This window comes from Prunus mume, linkage group LG1 (assembly GCF_029339155.1).
Source record: "Prunus mume cultivar Tortuosa linkage group LG1, ASM2933915v1, whole genome shotgun sequence".
Taxonomy (NCBI): Eukaryota; Viridiplantae; Streptophyta; class Magnoliopsida; order Rosales; family Rosaceae; genus Prunus; species Prunus mume.
Window position 1 is genome coordinate 15,386,520 of NC_142698.1, and position 24,340 is coordinate 15,410,859.

Sequence of the window (24,340 nt, forward strand, 5' to 3'; positions counted from 1 at the left end):
AGTTGTAATTATTTGGATGGGACTTAATGTATCTGGATTAATGAGTTAATTAATTTAGGTGCTAGTTCAATGCATGCGATGAGAGATTAAGTCTTTAAATACTTGTTGTATGCTCATATTTCTTAAGGGTGTGGTTGTTGATAATTGAAATTGAAATCAAAGAGAGTGTTCTCTCATCTTTGCTCATAACTTGAGTATTCTTAGAATTAACGGGTTTGAGTATTTTATTCTATCTTTTATGCCAAGTTTCAAGTATTCTTAGACTAAACAGGGCTTGGTGGTTCGTGGTTCATGTTTTCCAACATCCTTGCTCAAGTGCGCTGCATCACTTTTTAAGATCAAAGATATATAATCATCAAAGATTTGATTCCTGATCACTCTTCCATTTGTAGAATAATCAAAGATTTGATTCCTCATTCTCTCCCAATGTATAATGGTTTGGTTACTCATGTTAGCTGATGTTACTAGTGCCACGTGTCCTTGGTGAGGTGGCAAGTTTGTTAGCCCTTCACGTGCTTAGTAGTATGATTAGTTAGTCTGTTAAGCAATCTGTTAAGCAGGTTAGCTTATGGTTACACAGCTATATAAGCTTGGGTCTATGGTTCATTTAAGAACTATGTAAAAACACAATTTCAGAGAATATACAGAGCTTTACTTTTCTCTCTTCAGCACTTCTTCTTCTCCATAGTTATCATGGTATCAGAGCTTCGGCTCTTGATCTCCGGCTTCCGCTCCGCTTGAAAAGCTTGATTCTGTACCTTTCATGGCGAGTTTTCATGGAAATTTCGTGCTGCACAATCTTGCGATTCTGGATGCGATTCTTTGCTTGTGTTTGAGCTTTTCTTCGTTCAATAAATTCAGCTCTGGTATGAATTCTAAACTTGTTCTCTGCATCGACATTGAATTTAGATCAAATGATTCAGTGAATTGAGGCATAAAGCTCCTATTACGGCACGAAGCCTATATTGAAGCACGAAGCTGTTTAATTTCTGATATTTTCTTTTTCCGAGGCACAACGCCATTGTTGAAGCACGAAGCTTTTATTGAGACACAAAGTACAGTACTGAGGCACGAAGCCCTGTTTTCTTGAAGCACATAGGTTTTCTTGCTTATATTTCATATCATCAGTTGATTGTCAATCATGACTTTTACGATGCCTAGAATTGAGGGTTTATTAGGAGTCTTAACCATTAAGCTGTCAGAAGATAATTTTGTCAAGTGGCAGTATCAATTGCAATCTGTACTACAGGGATATGATTTGTATGGGCATTTTGATGGCACTACTGTGTGTCCACCGAAATTTACCATCTCTGAGTCAGAGGGAGTCACAACAGAGATTACTGAAGATTATAGGTCTTGGATTCAAGTTGATAAGGCACTTTTAAGTCTTCTTATTGCCACATTATCCGATGATGCTATGGAATATGTCATAGGTTGTAAAACGGCAAGGGATGCTTGGTTGAATTTAATTGACAGATATGCCTCAGTTTCTAGAGCACGAGTTAATCAACTCAAGACTGAATTGCATACTCTACATAAGGGCAGTGATTCTATTGAAAAGTTCTTGCTTAAGTTGAAACACATTAGGGATCAATTGTCTGCAGCAGGAGTTCACTTAACTGATGATGACATTATCATTGCTGCACTTAATGGTTTACCTCCTGAATTTGACATGATTAAAACGGTGTTAGTAGCAAGGGAAACACCAATCAATCTCAAGGAATTCAGAGCTCATCTGTTGTCTGCAGAACGTAATATTGAGGCCAGAATTGTAGCAATGTCTCACTCTATGCATGGTATGATGGGTGTAACCTCCTTTGAATTGGGATCTTCATCTACTGCTAATAATGTGCATAGTTCTTCAACCAATTCATCTGCTACAGTGGGAACCATAACTGGTCCTTCTCAGTCAAATACTTCACCAACTATGGGGTTTAATGCCAGGTTTCAGTCCTCCTCTGTGCCTCATTCTCAACCAACAATGCATTATTCTCAAGCAAGTCAGCCTACTAATTCACACTACAATAATAGAGGTCGAGGCTTTCATGGCAATAATGGTGGCCGTTTCAATTCTCAACCAAGGTCTTTTGTTCCCAAGTTTTCTTCTGGTCCAAAAACACAGGCAATTCCTGAATGTCAGATCTGTAATAAGAGAGGTCACACAGCTACAAATTGCTTTTATCGAATTCCTGAAAATTCTGCTCCTCCTCCTATTGTGGAATGTCAAATCTGTGGGAAACGTGGACATATTGCTTTAAATTGCTATCACATAGCGAATTTTGCGTATCAGGGAGCCACTCCACCTCCTTCTCTACAGGCTATGACAGCACACGTGCCTTCTGTGTATGCTCCTGATGATCTGTGGATAGCAGATAGTGGCGCTTCACATCATATGACTCCACATGTCTCCAACCATATGACTGCTACTCCATACTCTTCTGAGAATAAAGTGACAGTAGGCAGTGGAGAAGGTTTGGTTATTTCTAATATTGGTACTTCTATGTTGACAGATCTCCCTGGATCTTTACATTTAAATAATGTGTTCCATGTTCCTCATCTTGCTGCCAATCTCTTATCTGTTTATCAGTTATGTCGGGACAATCACTGCAGGGTTATCTTTGATGAACACTACATCTATGTGCAGGACAAGCACACCAATCAGATCCTGTACCAAGGGCAGAGTAGACAAGGCCTCTATCCCATTCCTCAGTTTGAGAACAATGCCTCTTCTACTTCCCTAGTTCAATCTAATAAATCTGCCACAGCGTCTCAACCTTCCCCAACGGCTTTTCTAGGACAACAAGTGACGTCAAAGCTATGGCATCTTCGATTAGGACATGTCTCCAATGAAGTGCTGCATCATATACTTAAGACCTCTCAGATTCCTTGTCATGCAGATACTAGTTCTGAAGTTTGTGTTGCTTGTATTCAAGGCAAAATGCATAGATTACCATTTTCTCATTCTCAATCTACCACTATAGTACCTTTTCATAAGCTTCACAGTGATGTTTGGGGACCTTCAGCATGTATAGCAGTGGGAGGTTTTCGATATTATCTTACCATCATTGATGACTGTACAAGATACATGTGGATTTTCCCACTTATTAATAAATCTGATGTTTTGCCAACATTTGTCAAGTTTCATGCCTATGTTGTTAATCAATATCAAGCTCATATCAAAAATTTCAATCAGATGGAGGGGGTGAGTATACTAGTAAGGCTTTTCGGGAGTTCTTGTCATCTAAAGGTATTAGTCATCACCTATCATGCCCTTACACTCCTCAGCAAAATGGAGTTGCTGAGAGAAAGAATAGACATGTGATAGAGACAGCTATTACTCTCCTACAGACAGCTGAATTGCCTACTAATCTCTGGTATTATGCAGCAGCTCATGCGGTTTTTCTTATCAATAGAATGCCTTGCAAAGGATTGAACATGACTTCTCCATATTATAAGTTCTTCGGTCATCATCCGGTTTTAAGTGCCATGAAGGTGTTTGGTTCAGCTGTATATCCTTTGCTCAAACAGTATAATACTCATAAACTGGAATCTCGATCATCCCAATGTGTGTTTCTAGGATATTCATTGCGCCATAAAGGAGTTTATTGCTATAATATGCTCAGTCAGAAACTTCACATTTCTAGACATGTGATACATGATGAGAGTCTCTTTCCCTTTAAGGTGTTAAAGTCGCCTCCAATTTCTACTACAGTTGCTTCATCTAATCCAAGGCCAGTCAATATCACAGTTACTTTGCCTCATACATCTTCCCAACAATCTACCTCTTCTGCTCAGTCTTCTATGGAACCTCATTCAGAACTTCCAATGACCAATAATATTGAGCCCTTGGAGTTCTCATCAGGTTCTATATTACCTGTTACTTCAACCAATCAATTGGAGGTAGTGTTACCTATTCCATCTAACTCAAATATTCATGAGTCATCAGATGCCTATGCAATGCCTCATTCTACTAATTGTCATCCTATGCAAACCAGACTCAAGTCTGGGGTTGTTCAGAAAAGACAATTTCCAGAATTCTCATGCTTTGCAACTATGCTTACTTCTGTCATAGAACCTGAGGCTCCAACTTATTTTAAGGCAGCAGCAGCTCAACCAGAATGGCAACAGGCTATGGCAGAGGAAATTCAAGCTCTTCAATTACAAGGTACATGGAATCTTGTTCCTTCTCCTCCTGACAAGAATATTGTAGGATGTAGGTGGATATATAAAATAAAAAGAAATTCAGATGGAACAATTTCTAGATACAAAGCTAGGCTGGTCGCTCAAGGATTTAGTCAAGAGCATGGTTTGGATTATGACGAAACATTTAGTCCTGTAGTGAGACACACCACAGTTAGATTAGTACTCAGTTTAGCTGCTATGTTTAAATGGGATTTACGGCAATTGGATGTAAAAAATGCTTTCCTTCATGGGGAATTACAAGAAGAGGTTTATATGAGGCAACCTCAAGGTTTTACTGACTCTACATATCCTAATTATGTGTGCAAATTACAGAAATCCCTATATGGTTTAAAACAGGCACCGCGTGCATGGAATGCCAAGTTTACAGGTTATCTGCCTTCTTTGGGGTTTCAATCATCTCACTCAGATCCTAGTCTGTTTGTCAGACAAAATTCTACCTCTGTGGTTATTCTATTATTGTATGTTGATGATATAATCATCACTGGATCAGATACACAAGTGGTACAATCTGTTATTGATTCTTTGGGGGAGGTATTTGATATGAAAGACATAGGTCGTCTTACTTATTTTCTTGGATTGGAGGTTCATTATCAGGACAATGGTGATATTTTTGTCAATCAAGCTAAGTATGCTCGAGATTTGTTTAAGAAGGCAGGCATGGACACTTGTAAACCATGTTTGACTCCAATTAAACCTCATCAGTCTGTGTTGAAAGATGAAGGTACTCTTCTTTCTTATCCAACATTGTATCGAAGTCTTGTTGGAGCATTACAATATTTGACCTTTACACGACCAGATATTGCTTTTGCAGTAAACACAGTGTGTCAATTTATGAATGCTCCCACTGATACACATTTTGCTTTGGTCAAACGTATCTTGCGATATCTGCAAGGTACTCTTCAGTATGGGATCACATTCTCTCCTGGCTCTATGCTTTTATCCGCTATTGTGACTCTGATTGGGCAGGTGATCCTAGCACCAGACGTTCTACCACAGGTTATGTTGTATTTCTTGGTGATAATCCAATCTCATGGTCATCGAAGAAACAAGCTGCAGTCTCTCGTAGTTCCACTGAAGCCGAATACCGTGCTCTAGCCAATTGTGCAGCAGACATTGCTTGGATTAGACAGATAATGTGTGATTTACATATGACACTGCCAGAGGCACCTATTATTCATAGTGATAATATGTCAGCATTGGCTCTTAGTGTCAATCCAGTTTTTCACTCGCGTATTAAACATTTGGAGATCGATTATCACTTTGTTAGAGAAAGAGTTCAATGTCGAGATCTGGTTGTGCAATATATTCCCACAGATGGTCAGGTTGCAGATATTCTTACCAAGGGCCTTCATAGTCCAGTGTTCATTCGACATCGTTCCAATCTCAGGCTAGGTAACAACCCAGCTGAGATTGAGGGGGAATGTTAGCTGATGTTACTAGTGCCACGTGTCCTTGGTGAGGTGGCAAGTTTGTTAGCCCTTCACGTGCTTAGTAGTATGATTAGTTAGTCTGTTAAGCAATCTGTTAAGCAGGTTAGCTTATGGTTACACAGCTATATAAGCTTGGGTCTGTGGTTCATTTAAGAACTATGTAAAAACACAATTTCAGAGAATATACAGAGCTTTACTTTTCTCTCTTCAGCACTTCTTCTTCTCCATAGTTATCAACTCACATGTCTAGATTGTGAAGACCCGTATTTTAAACGGATAAAAGAAGATATTTATTATTTGAATAAACTTGGACAATATTATCTTTTGGATAAACTTGGATGATCTTGTCTTGTTAAGATATTTATCTTTCGGATTAACTTGGATGATCTTATCTTGTTAAGATATTTATCTTTTGGAAAAATTTGGATGTTCTTATCCTTTTAATATTGAAATTTATCCTATCCCTATAACCACTGTAAATAGGAGCATAACTTTATAGTTTCAAAACATGAGAAATTAAAAAAAAATTAGAGAGAAAAAGAGTTGGAGACTGAGTTTGTGGATGCAGTGAAAAATTGGAAAACACCTTACATTTCTAGCAAAAGCTTTGGTGTCAAGGTATGGGTTTCTTGGGGGCCTTTACGGGAATTGATCTAATTAAATTTCATGAGCTCTATATTATGTGTGATATTATAACAGATGTTCTTGATATTACAGTTTGGTTGACGTTCCTTGTATTGGGTCTTTACGTATTCTTAACTATTTGAACAATGTTGGCATAATTGTATATACATTGGTGATGTTTTAAATGGTTACATTGTTGTGAGATACATGGGATATGGGAAAGACATAACTATATCATGTCATGAAAATTGGTTGGAGTTGTTGGGTGGAGAAAATAATGATGGAAAAGAGGGTAATGTAAATAGTTTTTTATGTAGTTGAGTCTAACTCTTAGTAGGTACCAGGTCTCAGGGATTTCACAGTGCACATGTTTTTTATTGGGTGATTCGAGACTAGCTAAAGAGAGTTAGACAAGATGACTAACAAAAGGGGAATTATGGGATGATTGAAATGGGTATTAGTTCATATAAATGGGCATTCGGGACCAAGTGGTATAAGCATGGTATGGGACGTGCAGGTCTGCTTGTCCAGTTATATGAATTAATGGGAGTAGATTAAGAGCATTCATTCATGGATTATTATTAATGTGATATTTGGTTGTGTGATTGCATGTCACTTAATTTTAGTTATATCAATCTACTATGGTAATGTCTCATGTCCCTACTGGGCGGTGGTTACTTATCCCTCACCCTATTTAATTTTTCAGATGAATTAGTGGGCAAGACAAAGACTAAATCAGTTGAGGCTGAATTAGATGAGAGTAATAGAGCTTTATTTATTTCCTATAAAGTTCAAACCCCAAGGCACCAGGTGCTCTTTGTAGTTTGTCAGATTTTCCCCTTTAATTCATACAATTTTGGTAATTTTCTACCCTTGCATTTTAGACAGCTATAACCCAACCCAAAACTACATGGAATTCTACAGCTCTAGGTTTTTGTTCAAGTTAACTCATCCAGGGCTTGCCATGCAAATTGCAATTATAAAGAAAGACTTTAAAGTGAACAAGTCAAGCCAGCCCCGACTGTCGTGGATGCCTTTTTGCACGTCATTATTAAGGCTACATCATTATTATTTTTCTTTTGTCCTATTACCCTGTTACTACTAAAAGATTAGATATTGGTAGAAGACTTCAAAGTCAAGCCAGCAGCAACGATCTAATCTCATCAAAGCTAGGAGGTTCTCGTTGAACAATAAGAACCAATCAAGCCTTCTAAACCCAATTTCTAACAGACAGTGCCTCATCCCACACAAACAAAAGAACAACAACAAAAAAAACATAATTTTAGCAACTGGCAACGAAATGAAAAATGAATCAAAGATTAGATGCTGGTAGAAGACTTCAAAGTCAAGCCAAGACAAAGATTTAATCTCATCAAAGCCACCCCAACCATGCATATATATTAAGGCCACCCCAACCTTTCTTTCTCATCAGTTATTTGCTCATCACTTTCCCTCATCAGCTAAAAAGATTTTCCAAAATGAAAACTTTGCTGCATTACTTTTTCCTCCTCTGCTTCAATATCCTCCTCCCTGCAGTTCACAGCCAGTGTATTAAAGACCAACAACAATCGTTGCTCCATTTGAAGAAAAGCCTTCAATTTCATGAACTTTCCCCACTCATATCTTGGAATTCAAGCACCGACTGTTGTTCTTGGGTTGGTGTTACTTGCACTAGTAATGGGCATGTTGTTGGTCTTGACCTTAGCCTAGAATCTATCTCCGGTCCAATTCCAGGATCCTTTGCCAACTTTTCAAGCCTGAGGGAGTTGGACTTGAGTGAGAACAACATCTCCGGTCCAATTCCAGGATTCTTTGCCAACTTTTCAAACCTGAGGGAGTTGGACTTGAGTGGGAACAACATCACCGGTCCAATTCCAGGATTCTTTGCCAACTTTTCAAACCTGAGGGAGTGGGAACAACATCACCGGTCCAATTCCAGGATTCTTTGCCAATTTTTCAAACCTGAGGGAGTTGGACTTGAGTTTGAATAATATCTCCGGTCCAATTCCAGGATTCTTTTCCAATTTTTCAAAGTTGACTTCCTTGAGACTCCATGGTTGTCGGTTGAATGGAACATTTCCCAACGAGATCTTTGAGGTACCTACTCTACAAATTATTGACCTTTCGGGTAATTTTAAACTTGGTGGTTCCTTGCCGGAATTTCCCCAGAAAATTGGATCTCTTGAGTCGTTGTATCTAAGCCAGACAAACTTTTCAGGGTCATTGCCTGAATCAATTGGCAACCTCAAAATGTTGTCCATGATAAATCTTTCATATTGCAATTTTACTGGATCAGTCCCGTCCTCGCTCTTTTCTCTTCCCTTATTGTCAGAACTATACCTTGCCCACAATCAATTCTCTGGTGAACTTGCATTTTCCAATGTCTTGAGAAATCAATCCACATTATACATGGTGGACCTTTCAGAAAACCATATCCGAGGCAAGATACCCCATTGGATTTGGAGTTCCAATCAACTTTCTACCCTAAATCTTTCTTGTAACTATTTGGTAGCAATAGAAGCTCCTTTATTTGATTCTACAGTGGAAATTGTTGACCTTCATTCAAACCAACTCCAGGGGCAAATCCCAATAACCTTCCTACCAAATGCCAAGTATCTGGATTACTCGAGAAATAATTTCAGCTCTATACCATCAAATATTGGTGATTTCCTCACAAACACACTATTCTTCTCTCTTTCAAGCAGTAACTTGCATGGGCTCATTCCAGCATCAATATGCAATGCCTCAAATCTTCAGATTCTTAATCTGTCCAATAATTCTCTGAGTGGCATGATTCCCCAATGCTTGACTGCAATGCGTAATCTGAGTGTACTTAACTTAGCGAGAAACAACCTCACTGGATCTATTTCTAATGTTGAAGTTACTGAAGATAGTTCATTGCAAATTCTAGACATCGGTGGAAATCAGTTAGGTGGCAAGGTTCCAAAATCTCTAGCTAAATGCACTATGTTGGAGGTTTTAAACATTGGAAACAATAATATAACAGATAGCTTCCCATGCTTGTTGAAGAACATTTCCACCTTGCGTGTCCTTATTTTGCGCTCCAACAACTTTTATGGAGGCATTGAATGTCTCAACACCAATGACACCTGGCCAGAGCTTCAAATCATAGACCTAGCTCACAACATTTTCAGTGGTGAAATACATGGAATACCGTGGAGAACATGGCGGGAAATGATGACTACCGAAAATGGTCCCCACTACTACAAAATAACCCTTGCGCGACCAAATTTTGCCCGACGAAACTCAAAACTCCGTCGCTAAAAACCTTGCGTGAACAACTTTTGCGCGACGAAAAATAATTCGTCGCTCAAAGTGACTTTGCACGACCAACTTTTGCGCGACGACAATACGTCGTCGCTCAAAGTCTTGCACGACCAAATTTTGCGACGAAAAATAATTCGTCGCTCAAAGTAACTTTGCGCGACGAAAAATTTGTCGCTCTAAGTAACTTTGCGCGACGAAAAACAATTCGTCACTCAAAGCTACTTTGTGCGACGAAACAATTAACTTCGTCGCGCAAAGTCCTTATAAAAATAAATAAATTAAATAAATTATTTTTTAAAATCTTTGTTAGAAAAATATATTATTGTTGTTTGGATTGGGTTTTTATTAGAAAATATATTTTTTAAATTGACGATCGAATTAGTTCATTGTATTCATATAGGGTCAAAGAGTGTAGCTATAAAAAATCATCAAAATCGGAGTTAAAATAACTGTTAAATCGTGATTTTTCATTTATAACCGTCGAAAAGTTTTGTCCCATTACTTGATCTCTGAATGTTTATTTTTTCCAATTTTTGGCGTATATGATCTCGAAGTATAAACAAACAAGTTTGACGGTTCGATTGTTCAAACTAGTTTCGTAGAATGCGTATGCCATCAAAACAATATATTCACTAACAATTAAGAGTTTATTTATACTTTTGTTAAATATAACATAAGATTTTGTGGTATCCACTAGTGTAAATATTTTAAATTGAAGATCAAATTCAGTCATTGTATTCATATAGGTAAAGGAGTGTAGCGGTAAAAAATCATCAAAATCGGAGTTAAAATAACCGTTGAATCATGATTTTTCATTTATAACCGTCGAAAAGTTTTGTCCCGTTACTTGATCTCTGAATATTTATTTTTTGCGATTTTTGGCGTATATGATCTCGAAGTATAAACAAAAAAGTTTGACGGTTGGATCGTTCAAACTAGTTTCGTAGAATGCGTATGCCATCAAAACAATATATTCACTAACAATTAAGAGTTTATTTATACTTTTGTTAAATATAACATAAGATTTTGTGGTATCCACTAGTGTAAATATTTTAAATTGACGATCGAATTAGATCATTGTATTCATATAGGGTATAGGGTAAAGGAGTGTAGCGGTAAAAAATCATCAAAATCGGAGTTAAAATAACCGTTGAATCAAGATTTTTCATTTATAACCGTCGAAAAGTTTTGTCCCGTTACTTGATCTCTGAATGTTTATTTTTTGCGATTTTTGGCGTATATGATCTCGAAGTATAAACAAAAAAGTTTGACGGTTGGATCGTTCAAACTAGTTTCGTAGAATGCGTATGCCATCAAAACAATATATTCACTAACACTTAAGAGTCCGCCTCCCAACTTCCTCCCGAGACTCCGATCGAGTCTGTGGATCCTCTGCATGATGCTGGATTTCAGATTTTGATGCAAACGTTGGATCAGACTCTTGGGAGGAGGCCGGGAACGTATTGTAGGGGATGAGGAATGCCCGAGAGGAACCTCGATCGCGGTCATCACAGCAAAGCAACAGTCGGTGTGTTTTCACATCGCGAGTTGCCGAGCTTGAGGGTCGATGTCGGTGATTCTGTAGTCCTCGCGCGTCCGGGATTCCAATCCCGAATTTTGGTGCGTCGACCTCCGAGCCCGCCCACCTGAGCATCCCAAAGACACCACGGCCCCTGCAGACGTCCATACCTCCGAGCCGCATGTGGCAGATGACCAAGTAGATTTTGGAACATTATTTGATTAGTTTTTTATTTTTATAATTACTTTTACAATATTTTTCTTATATACATTTCTTTTCTTTTATATAATAAATGTTTTCTCTGCGATTAATCTTTTTATTGTAATTTCATTTTAATTATATAAAAAAAACCAAATTTATTTTTTTACAAAATTAAAAATCAAATAAAATATTTTTTTTTAAATAATATATATTGCTTTTGCGTGATTTAAACGTAATTGTCGCATAAAACATTTAAATAACCCGTTTACAAATATATTTTAATCATGGCGACGAAGAATTTCGTTGCATAAAATTTGTATGCGCAACGAATTTTTCGCGCCAAAATCTGTATGCGCGACGCCTTGTCTCCGCTCGTGCAAGGTTTACTTGCGCGACGAATATTTTTCGCCGCCAAACTTCATGTATCTCGCGCGACGGAAGGGTCCGTCGCAGATTATTTGCGACGACCATTCTTTCGTCGCGCAAATATTTGTGCGACGGAAATTAGGTCGTCCAAATGTTTTTTTAACGGTTGTTATACGTCGCGCAAAGTGCGCGGCGATTTAATGACATTTGTTCGTCGCGCGAATCCTTTCTTCACGAACTTTGCGCAACGGACTGTGAGTGACGAAACTTCTGTCGCGCATAATTATGTGCGACTAAAATCATTTTTGCGCGACAAAGACCCCTTCGTCGCGCAAAGACTAAAATGTAGTAGTGTAATCAACAATTGGATGTGTTGTTTCCTAGTCTTGATTCATCTAGTGCTTCAGATATCTCTCCTACGAATCACCATTCTATGCAAACCAGATCAAAGTCTGGTGTCGCTAAAAGAAAATATTTTGTAGATTATGAGTGTTATCACACTAGTTTACTTGCTCTGCCTGAACTGGATGGACCATCTAGTTATAGAGTTGCTCGATATTCTCCTGAGTGGGTCACTGTTATTCAAGAGGAAATCTCAGCTTTGAATATCCAGGGTACTTGGACACTGGTTCCTCCTCCTCCTGGTGTGAATATAGTTGATAGCAAGTGGATTTACAAGGTGAAAAGAAATTCAGATGGAAGTGTGTCTAGGTACAAAGCTCGGCTAGTGGCTCAAGGCTTTAGTCAAACTCAAGGATTTGATTATTTAGAAACCTTCAGCCCTGTTGTTAGACACACGACTGTACGGCTTATTCTTAGTTTAGCTACTATGCATGGTTGGCAGTTAAGACAATTGGATGTAAAGAACGCATTTTTACATGGAGATCTTGAGGAAGAAGTCTATATGAAGCAGCCTCAAGGTTTCGAGGATTCCACTCATCCTCAATATGTTTGCAAGTTACGCAAATCTCTTTATGGCTTAAAGCAAGCCCCTAGGGCATGGAATTCCAAATTCACAGGATACCTACCTGCCATTGGTTTCAAAGCTTCTCAGTCTGATCCCAGCCTGTTTGTTAAGCAAGAAGGTTCTGAAATAGTTATTCTTTTGTTATACGTGGATGATATTATCCTTACGGGTTCCACTACAAGTCTTGTTCAAACTACAATTGAGGAGTTAAGTTCTGTCTTTGAAATGAAAGACATGGGGCAGTTAACATATTTCTTGGGCTTACAGATCTCTTATCTGAGTACAGGTTCAATTTTTGTTAGTCAGCAAAATTATGCAAAGGAACTACTAGCAAAGGCTGGTATGACAACTTGTAAAGCTTGTTCCACACCTTGTAAGCCTTATACACAAGTTCTTCAGACTGAAGGTGAACCATTGAAAGATCCATCTTTATATTGTAGCATTGTTGGCACTCTTCAGTATCTGACTTTTACAAGGCCAGACTTAGCATATTCTGTGAATACTGTTTTCCAATATATGACGAATCCTTCTGAGACTCATTGCTTGTTGGTTAAACGCATCCTGAGGTATATACAAGGTACTATGGAGTATGGTATTACCTTCTCTCCTGGTGATATGCACCTTCATGTTTACAGTGATGCAGACTAGGCAGGAGATCCATCTACACGCAGATCTACAACAGGCTTTGTAGTTTTTATTGGTTCAAATCCAGTGTCTTGGCAATCTAAGAAGCAAGTGTCGGTTTCCCGGAGCTCTACGGAAGCCTGAGTATAGGGCTCTTGCCAATACAGCTGCCGATATTGCTTGGGTTCGACAAGTCTTGGCTGATTTACATGAGTATCTTCCTGAGCCTCAATTACTGTTCTGTGACAACCTTTCTGCCTTAGCTCTCAGTTCAAATCCTGTGCAACATTCTCGGATAAAACATATGGATATAGACTTTCATTTTATTAGAGAACGAGTTCAACGCAGGGATATCATGGTGCAGTACATTCCTACTGAAGAGCAAATTGCAAACGTCTTTACCAAGGGTTTACATGGTCCTGTGTTTGTTAAACATTGTATCAATCTCAGACTGGGTATCCCGGCTGAGATTGAGGGGGGATGTTTACCAAAATAAGAATTAGTTAGCTATCTGTTATTAACTAAGCCACCACGTGTAGCTCACAGCTGTAACAGCTGTAATATTCATGTGAGTTAGTTGTAGAGCTTACTTAGAGATTAAACACAACTCTGCTGTATATAAATCTTGAGCGGCTACATATCTCTGTAATCTTCTTCTTAATATTTATGAGTTTACTCCTCTGGTTTTTTCTCTCAAGTATTCTTCTGTTCCTCTCTCTATTTTCTATACTGTTAGCAGCCTGGTCTCAACATTTCTTGGGATATATATGGGTTGTTGTAGTGCAGTTGTGTTTTAACATCCCTTGCTGCTATGTTGTGGGGATGCCAATACTATATAGACATAAGTTGGGATTGTTCTGTTCATCATGTATATCTTGAATGCAATATGGTGGCAGATAGATTAGCTGAAATGAATTCATGTCCTAATTAAGTTGGGTATGTAAGTACCGTACCTGGGGCTCACCCTGGCCTTCTTTTTCTTTATTTCAAGATCCAACAAATAAGAAATGTGCTTCTGTCGTCGCATTTCAGGTGAAATGTGACCTAGTAATTTATGTAATATACATTATGGAGTTGTGAGCTCGTTCAAAACTTAAAACAAATAAGAAATATCTCCTTTTCATTCATTTTTGTTTCATTTGAAGAGTTCAACCATATTGAAGGTCATATGGTTAAATTAACTTGAACTCATAAGCTTCCTAATCCTATTCCACTACGTTAACCTTTTTCAATCAATTTAATTAACAATGTGTTGAAGCATACAAGATGAAAGGATGGCCAGGTTTGCAATCTAATTATCAAATCGGTCTTATAAATTTGCTTTTTTCAGTTCAAAAGTTATGGTAATATTAAAAGCGTATATAGTCATTAAAGGCGACAATTCAGAAAAATAAAAAATCAGGATGGACAGGAGTAGGGAAATATTTGTCGTTATTTACACACACTCAAGAGAGAACATTGATTTTTGGGAAATGAAAACTGTCTCATGATCTCATCCTTAACTGATTATGACTTTTGTGCCCTTTCTCCTCTGCATGATTGCCATTTTCTCAAGTGATTATGGTTCATTTCATGTCTAAGGTTCTGCAACCAATCAAAAGGATTTGAAATTGCTTATGTTGGTCTGGCAACAGCCAACATTCTTGTCCCTTTTCTTATTTTATAATCTCCCAAATCTATCTAGTATTTTTTGTTTTTGTCAAAAAAAATAGTCGAAGTATTTATAGGATCTAAAGATTAATTTTTCACCTGAATCTATAACAGGACAGAAACTCTGTTCTTTGGTTCGGAATTCCCTCATGTCTGAGGTCGAACTAGGCCAAAACCAAATGAAACAATACTACTGTACTCCTATAGTAATATTTTGTATATACAAGCTAGCTCATTAGTTTGTAGCTCAAGTGATTAATAATATTTACCATTATACTCAAAGTCATGTTCGATCCCTCATCACCAATACCACTTGATTTGATATCACTTCGTATCATCAAAAGCAAAAAACAAAACAAAACAAAAAAAGCCAGTTTACCTTATCACGATTGATATGTCATCACAAATTTGAAATTTGATGTCTGCATTTAAACTTTTTTTTTTTTTTTTTTTTAAATGTCCTCACTCCTCTTTCGAAAATTCTGATTCTAATTCTCCTAGCGAGAAAACATTCCTCGCAAAGTTTCATACAATAGTTGATCCGTAGGGGGCGGTACTAAAGTGTAATTAATCCTTTTAATAATCCCTACACCTTTGAATTTTGGATGTAGAATTCTTGGTGTTTAGAGGGTTGGAGGGTGGTGATCATGGGGGAATGCAGGGAGAAGAGAAAGAGATATCTAGTCTGCGTTTCTTCTTTTATTTCCTGTGTTCTACATGCATTAGTTACGTATCTTTCTTTCCCCTTCAAAAGGAGATCTTATCTTCTTTTTTTCTTTTCTTTTTTTCAATTTGAAATTAGGGAACTTTGTGGAATTTTGTAGCAGCTCTCTTATGCAAATAATACTTTTTCCAGCAAACAGAAATAGGTTTGTGCAAGTAATTAATGTTCATATTGTGAAACTATCAATTTGAACCATAGTTTGTAAAAGAACTCTGCTTTAATTCTTGCACCACTAAAGGTATGTTTGGTACTATTCATATTGATTTGTTGAGTTGTTTTAGTCATTGAAATCTAGTCTTGCATAATCTACTTTTTATGTGATTTCAGCCTCAAAACATTTAGGCCAGCGACAAGAACTTTGGAACTTTTGGTTGGGCTAGATGCACTTGATTTTGGCCAGTTCTTCAATAATCTTCATAACATTTAGGCTGCTGACAAGGTTTAGAAGTTGTATATTTAAATTTAAGTATATTTCTTTGGTATTACGTTCAGTTTTTATTTGAGGTTAATGTCAACCTAAATGTTGTATTTTAGTCATGATCAATCTGATACAAACTTATGAATTTTTATATTACAAATTTATAAATAAACCCAATCCTAAACATGTATTTATAAAAAAACCCAAGCACTATTTAAACATATAAACACACCCAAAATCAACCACAAAGTTAACTTTTTGGGTGTGTTTATAAATGGGTTTTGAGTGTGTGTAATGATGGGTTTTGGGTGTGTTTATATGTTTAAATAGTGCTTGGGTTTTTTTATAATTTCAACTCCCATTTTGGGTGTTTTAGTGAAACTCCCTTTTTATATTTAAGGGGAATTTGTAATTTGTGATACACGTACCCTAGACTGGGATGCTTGATATTAATATATTTTTTGTTGATATTTTATTTGCGTGTACAATTTTGAATGTGATTTTGTCGATGAGAAAGTGTGGTGTTATGGTTGAATGACGTCATTATCTTGCACAGGAAATGAAAATTTGGATCCTGCAAATTAATATGTATGAATGAGAATTAATTCGGTGCAGAGCATTTACCTTGTTAGTATATGACCCACTCCGTGTGTAAAAAGATACATAAATTAAACGCGAATAATGTGTAAATATGTGTATAATATAATCACTATATGCAAAATTTTCCAACTAAATTTCAAAGGATTATACCACTAAAGAGATCGCATTAATCTTTTGGAAAATAAAATTCTCAATCTATAGATTATCCATTTCATGAGAATGAAGATGATTAACATTTTTACAAGCCTTTAACTTGGTTTTTCACTTTTTTTTTTTCGTTCTTTCTTTTGATAGTAATTAGGCTGTGCCCCTATAATAGATACCTTATATAATTGAAAAAAGTTAATTGAAGGAAGTTAGAAAAAGAAAAAAGAAAAAATGAAAGAGGTCCGACGTCACATAATTGACTACACTTATCCTTTTTTTGTTAGGGTGTGAAGCATATAATTGACCAGAATTTAGTTGTAAGTTGGGATGATAGTGTGAAACTAGGTTGGTAGTTAAAGCTAAACGATAGTGTGGTAGCTAGTAGGGTAGTTAGGAACTAATGGTTTTCTTTTGTAAGGAATAAATAGATAAATAAAAGAATGAATAGTAAATGGTTATTACTATCCAACGAAGGTCTACAAGGATTGTAGGGACCGTATCTTGGACCGCCAGATAGAACCCATTACTATCCCAGTTAATCTCCAGGACCAGAGGGTGACGTGCCTAGGCCCCCCACAGAGGCCTACCCACATGCATGCCGAAAAGGGTATGGGGACTCGATGATCGGGACAGGATAACTCGAAGACCACAAGTCTTACCACACCGAGGCGCTCGGTGAACTCAACCTTTCCAGCCTCCCGCCATCCACACCTCGCACTCTAGCACTGAGACTATCCTCATGCCGACCCGCCATGAGACTTCTTTTTGAGAAAGTCCGCGCTGGAGAGCGAGCAGCAGCGAAACCACCAACCCCTTTGGGCCAAGCCAAAACTTGGGCCCTTTACCGAGTGCATCCTCAATTACCACAAGGAGAAAGAAATCCTGCCCCTTTGTATCGCCTTCTACACTGGCACAGAGTATTCTCTCACCCACATACATTCTTTCTAGTCTGCCTTAGGGTGCAAGGGCTTAATGGACGAAGGCATGTGCCTCATCTTCCCATCCACCCTCAGTGACGTGCCCTGAATTGGTTCTACAGGCTAAAACCCTGCACCATTAACACATTTGATAGTCCTGGCAGCCTTCCGACCATTTCATGATCCGCATCGATTGCATATACTCCGCGGACGACCTATACATGCTTCGGCAGGGTGAGGACGAGCCACTCAGGGAGTTTGCAGCCCGGTTCAACCATGAATACTCCCGTTGCCCGAGACTCGATGATCGAGCCGCCGTTGCTTTCAAGAGTGGCCTCCGAGAGTCCAACTTCCGTACTGGTGCACAACAACCCTTGGAACACATATGCTGAGCTAATGAAGCAGCGGCAGCTCATGCTAAGGCCGAGTACTTCAACTCCAAGCGTGGCCCAACCATTCCAAATACAGTAATCTTTTTGTCGATCCTCCACCGGCAAGATCCACCCCAGCCTCACCTCAACATTCTACTCCCACCCAAAGTACCCAGTGGTGCCCAGATCCCAAAAAGAATGACAACTACCAGCATACCTTCAGCAACAACAAACGGGGCAAACATGGCAATCACCACCAGTCCAGGGGGAGCAACCCACAAAGGACAAATGACCGAGCTCCACTCCCTTTCTCACTCAAGCCTAGGTTCGAGGTCTGCACCACTCTGAACACTACCTACAAGAATGTCCTGGTGCACAAGGCACCTATCATACCCAAGTCTCCCCCCCAGAGACCAGGCAACAAGCCTATGCCCAACACAGGTGTCTTCTGTCACTTTCATCAATTCGGTGGCCACGATACCGAATCTTGTGTTGCCTTGCGCAACATCATCGAAGGACTTATTCGTGAGGGGAAATTGGATAAATACGTGCACAACCTCCCACCCCCACCTAACCCTCACCAACGGCAGATTAATATGATCTCAACCATCTACGAGGAGGAGGAGCATGGTGTCATTCTCCCTCATGATGACCCAATTATTATTCGGGCCGACATTTCTAACTTCGATGTTGGGCGTATCTTGGTGGATACTGGCAGTTTGATCAGTGTGATGTTTGTCGATGCTTTCAACGAGCTCCGTGTCCCATCTCACTTACTCGACCGAAGCATTACACCCCTTGTGAGCTTCTCTGGCGAGGTGATCCAGCCCATTGGAAGCATCCATCTTCCCATCTCTATTGGAACAGCACCCCATGAGGACAATCACCACCCTTCCTCATTATTGACTGCCCCACACCTACAACGTCATCCTTGGGCACCCCACCATGGCCCAAATGAAGGTCTTCATCTCCACCCATATGTTGCTGCTGAAGTTTCCTACGCCTATGGTACGGGCACGGTGCGCGATAACCAACTCGGGCTCCGGCTGCTATGCTTCAGCAGTGAGGTCCACCAACCGCCAACATAAGAGCGAGGCCCTCGCGGTAACCCTAGCTCCAGCCCCAGTTCGAGTTGGCACCGAGCGCCTGAAGACTCAGGAGGAATCACAACCAACATGCCAAACCTGTGGAAGACCTTGAGCTGGTTACTCGATGAGGACATCTCGGACCGGCAGGTCAAGATCGTACCTCCTCTCATAGGAACTTCGCCTGATCTTGTCGCCTTCCTCCGCCTTAACTCGAGGTCTTCGCTGGTCATACAATGACATGCCCGACATATTACCCGATATCATCTCCCATCGCTAAGTATTAATCCCGCCGTCCACCCGCTCGCAGAAGTGTCGTGCTTATGATCGAGAGTGATACGAGGCCATGAGGGCAGATGTGGATAAGCTAAGTAGCATTGGATTTATCAAGGAGGTGGACTACCTCACCTGGCTGGCTAATGTGGTGATGGTTCGCAAGAACAAAAAGGGTTGGCGCATGTGCGTACACTATACTAATCTCAATCGAGCCTGCCCAAAGGATAGCTTCCCCCTACCCCGCATTGACCAGCTAGTTGATGCCATAGCTGGCCACGCCTCCTCAGCTTCATGGATGCTTACTCTGGGTACAACCAGATCTTCATGCACCCTGAGGACCAAGCCCACACCTCCTTCATCACGGATCGTGACCTTTACTGCTACAAAGTCATGCCCTTCGGCCTCAAGAGCGCTGGGGCCACATATCAACATTTGGTGAACAGCATCACTGATTGGCAACACCATGGAGGTTTATGTTGATGACATGCTGGTCAAGAGTTGCACTACTGACCAGTACATCCCCAACCTCTCTGCCATGTTCACCATTCTGAGGCAGTATAAGATGAGGCTCAACCCCACCAAGTGTGCATTTGGGGTGGCTTCAGGCAAATTCCTTGGCTTCATGATCAGCCAGAGGGGTATTGAGGCCAATCTAGAGAAAATCAAGGCCATATTAGACATGGCGATACCCAAGACGATCAAGGACATCCAGAGCCTTATCGGGTGTGTCGCAGCCCTGACCAAATTCATCTTCAAGGCCACTGATCGCTACGCCCTTTTCTTCAAGGCACTTAAGGGTAGCAAGCGGAGCATTACTTGGACCGCTGAGTGCGACAAGGCTTTCAACGAGTTGAAAGAGTATATGAGCCGGGCCCCCTTATTGTCAACACCTGAGCCTAGGGACACCCTCATGATCTATCTCTCCGCTCTACGGGCCTGTGCTCATCTAGACAAAGGAAAGTGCCGAGCACCCATTGCATTACGCCAAAGCATTACAGACATCGAGGTTCGCACCAACATTGAGAAATTGGCATTCGCCTGGTGGTTTCGCTGACGACTCAGACCATACTTTGTGCTCATACCATTCATGTCTTAACCAACCAACCACTCGACAAGTGTTGCAGGCCGGAGACTTCTAGGAGGTTAGTCAAGTGGGCCATTGAACTTGATGAGTTTGATATCCACTACAAACCTCGCCCAGCCATGAGGGGCCAAGCCGTGGCGACTTCATATCCGAGTTCACCAACCCCATGCGTGGCATCCACGATTACAATCGAGCCTACACCAACCTCGAGCCAGGTCCATGTCACCAGCAACGACACCCTAGACTCGACTCAGCGCTTATAGACCTTATATGTGGATGGCTCTTCCAACGCTCAAGGATGTGGAGCTGGCCTTGTTCTCATCTCCCAAGACAAGGTTGTCCTTGAATATGCCCTCCGCTTCAAATTCCACGCCTCCAATAATGAGGCTGAATATGAAGCATTCTTAGCTGGCCTTCGGTTAGCCAAGGAGATGAGTGCCAGGCAAATTCAAATATTCAGCGACTCATAGCTCGTTGTTCACCAAGTCAACCAGGACTTCACCGCCAAGAACGTCTCCATGACAGCCTACCTCCAACACACCTCATTTGCTTACAACTTTCATAGCTTATCTCATAAGTCAGGTGCCACACTGAGAACAGCCATGCCAATGCTCGCTAGGTTAGCCTCAGCCATAGAGCAGGGCATCGGCCGCAATATCCACATGGAAATCTTGGATCAGCCCAGCACGCGGGCACCACTCATCTGCACCATCAATCACAGCCCAACATGGATGGACCCCATCCTCCAATTTTTGCGAACCAGACGCTACCTGTTGACCTTATCGCGCGCTGATGTGTTCGCTTCCCTACCTTCGGTGCCTGACCCTAGAGGAAGGTCACTATGTCCTCCGGGAAATCCACGAAGGCATTTGTGGTAATCATTCAGGTGCTCGCTCACTAGTGCATAAGGCCATTAGGCAAGGATATTTCTGGCCCTCACTTCACATGGATGCCCAAGCCTTCACCCAAAAGTGCGATAAGTGTCAGCGATTTGCCAATATCCCTCAACTCCCAGCTGAACCATTGACAGCCATGGTCAGTCCTTGGCCATTCGCCCAGAGGGACTTGACCTCATTGGACCTATGCCCGAGGGCAAGGGCCGGGTCAAGTACGCAATTGTGGCCGTTGACTACTTCTTGACTACTTCACTAAGTGGGCTGAAGCCGAGGCCACTACGGCTCGCATTGAGATGTTTGTCTGGCAAAATATCGTGTGTCGCTCGGCATCCCCAACACTATCATCACGGACAACGGCCGGCAATTTGACAACGTAAAGTTCAAGCAGTTTTGTTCCAACCTCAAGATAAAGCTTTGCTTCGCCTCCCCAGCCTATCCTCACCCAATGGCCAGGTCGAAGCCGTGAACAAAATTATCAAGAATACCATGAAGACCAAGCTTGACAAAGCCAAGGGTTGCTGGCCAAAGCTACTCCCAGAAGTTCTCGATCTTAACGCACCACCTTCCGTACCTAAACGGGAGAAATGCCGTTCTCTCTTTCCTTTGGTACCGAAGTCGTGGCACTAGTGGAGATTGGCCAGCCCACATACCGAACCTCCACTTATGAGGCCGAGGCCAATAACAAGCAGTTGGCCCTCAACCTCGACTTCATTGACGAGCTTCGTGACTAGTCCAACATGCGCAACGTCACGCATACAAACAACGATTGCCAAGTACTATAACCCGCAGTCAAACCTCGAGCCAATCGGGACTGGGTCATGTGCAAGGTTTCCTTGGCCACTAAGAATCCTAATGAAGATACCCTGGGCCCTACATGGGAGGGTCCATATGAGATCACCAAGGCATGCCTCCCCGGGGCTTATTAGCTTCGGGATCCCAAAGGCAAAACTTTGCCTCATCCTTGGAACGCTGATCACCTCAAGTACTACTACAAGTAAACATACCTAAACCCTAGGACATTATGTTTTCTTATACTTCGATCTTGAGCCTTGACTCAAACCAACCATTGTACTTTCTGCCATTCGGCACTCATTTAATGGAAGGACCCAACTGGGCCCTATTTCTACTCATTCACACTTCAAAAGTTGGCAGAAGGCATAGGCAAAAAAATACCAGGCTATCATAAAACAACCAAAGTAACCCTGCCTTAGGGCAGGGCAATATCCATACAAAACAAAAGCAAAGTTTGAAACAAAGGATCAACGAGTACATCATAAAAACAAATATACAAGTGCTCGTGCATCGCACGGTCGCTCGCCTCCTCCTCGTAGTCAGACAAGATCTAGGGTCAATTCACCACGGCATTGGCACCTCCTCGCTCGGCCTTAGAAGGACTCTTGGCCTCGCAGACGGAGTAAATGCAAACAACGCCTCCCAACTACAAGGAATGGGAGGGCACACCATCGTGTCGAAGTTTATATCCAAGTTTGGATTAAACTCACAACCGCTTTCTCACCCATACTGCTCCTAGACCATTGCATCTAGCACAAAGCTCCCGAACTCGTGAGCCTTGATACTCCTCAACAGCCTCAACACGAGCGGCACTCACCTCGGTCCTCTTCCTTCAGACTGAGCCTAGCCTCCTCCACCACCTCTAGCCGCGGGTTGTCTCCTCGTAGCTCCCCTCTAGCCTCCCACCTTGGTTGAAGGCGTATTCTTCTCCCGGATGGCAGCCTGAGCCTCGACGGTGGCAGCTTTCGCCGTCTGAGTGGCGTCTAGCCAAGGCCACCTCTCTCCGCCTCACGGCAAGGGTGAGGTACATATCCCAAAAGCCTGCAACACATATATGATCATAAGCCAGACCACTTCATCAAAGAACTACTTGAAAGTCAAAAGCACAAAACCACTTACATTGGCAGTAGAGAGAACCATCTTCTAGACCCGATCGGAGAAGTCCGTGGCCTTGGTCCGAGCGAGCTCCCAGATCGATCTTTACCCCACCAGAAAGCGTTGACAAGGGCACTTCTGCGATGCATGCCCAGTGGTCATCTCTTTCGCCTCCCGTCGAACCAAGGCAAAGTCTGTGTCCTCGGTACTGCAGAGAACAACTCCTCCATCTCGAGCGGCAGTCTGGGTGGGGGATCCATGTCGAATGATGGCAGCATTGTTCCACCCATGACATTATGGATCGAAGACTCAAGCCCCCTCTGCTTCTTCTCAAGCTCGGCCAACAGACCGTCATCCTCTTGCCGAGGCCGCTTTTCAAGAGTCCGGCTGCTGTCCCCTCGGTAGTGCTAGTCACACCTTAGCCTATTTCTTCGCCCTATTGGCCCTGTCCTTCTCTCTCCTCTCTCGCAGCTTTGCTGCCTCTCCTTCGGATCCACCACTACCTTCGATGAATCCTCCACATCACCACCCTCTTCGGCACCTCACCTACTGCAACCAGAAAAAAGCAAATATGAACACATAGAAAAGGATAAACATACAAAATGAAGGGAGAAGGCCAATGCTCACTTCCTTGAAGCAACCCCGACTGCAGAAGAAGAGCTGGTGTCACAATGTTCTTCAGCTCACGCACTTCCTGGGACACTAGTCTCCTCACTAGCTCTATCTCTTCTTCTTCTTCCCTGGACACTGGCCTACACTTCACAGAACCTGCACATAGACAAAGGGGTTAGTTTTCACAAGCTTTGGACGACACTACACATTCATGTCAAACACATTCACCACAAAGACATGAGCCATAATAAAAAAACCTATAGATTGAAATTGGGTGGGCACATGTTTGCTGACAGTCTTCCCAGGCCAGCACTTCCAATCACCGAAGGCGAAGAACCACCGATTTCGCCACGTCTTCTGTGACGATGGTGGTTGCCCTATAAAATATCCTCTCTCCTTCGCCTTTTGGCGCTTGACCTGCACCTAGCCAAAGTTGCCTTGTTGCCTGGAC

General features: G+C 41.3%; 1 protein-coding gene across 1 annotated transcript; it reads left to right on the plus strand.

Annotated features, from left to right (window-relative positions):
• Window positions 1-1,078: 1,078 nt before the first annotated feature.
• Window positions 1,079-2,802, plus strand: LOC148921130 (uncharacterized). The gene is made up of 2 exons (XM_089041599.1): window positions 1,079-2,471; window positions 2,645-2,802. The coding sequence occupies exons 1-2, from the start codon at window positions 1,142-1,144 to the stop codon at window positions 2,683-2,685; spliced, it is 1,371 nt and encodes a 456-aa protein (XP_088897725.1). The 5' UTR covers window positions 1,079-1,141; the 3' UTR covers window positions 2,686-2,802.
• The last annotated feature ends 21,538 nt before the right edge of the window (window positions 2,803-24,340 follow it).

Coding starts and splice junctions, on each gene's coding strand:
- LOC148921130 (XM_089041599.1), top strand. CDS start 1,142: ATGACTTTTACGATGCCTAGAATTGAGGGTTTATTAGGAGTCTTAACC. Junction 2,472..2,644: donor GACAGTAGGCAGTGGAGAAG/GTTTGGTTATTT, acceptor ATCTATGTGCAG/GACAAGCACACCAATCAGAT.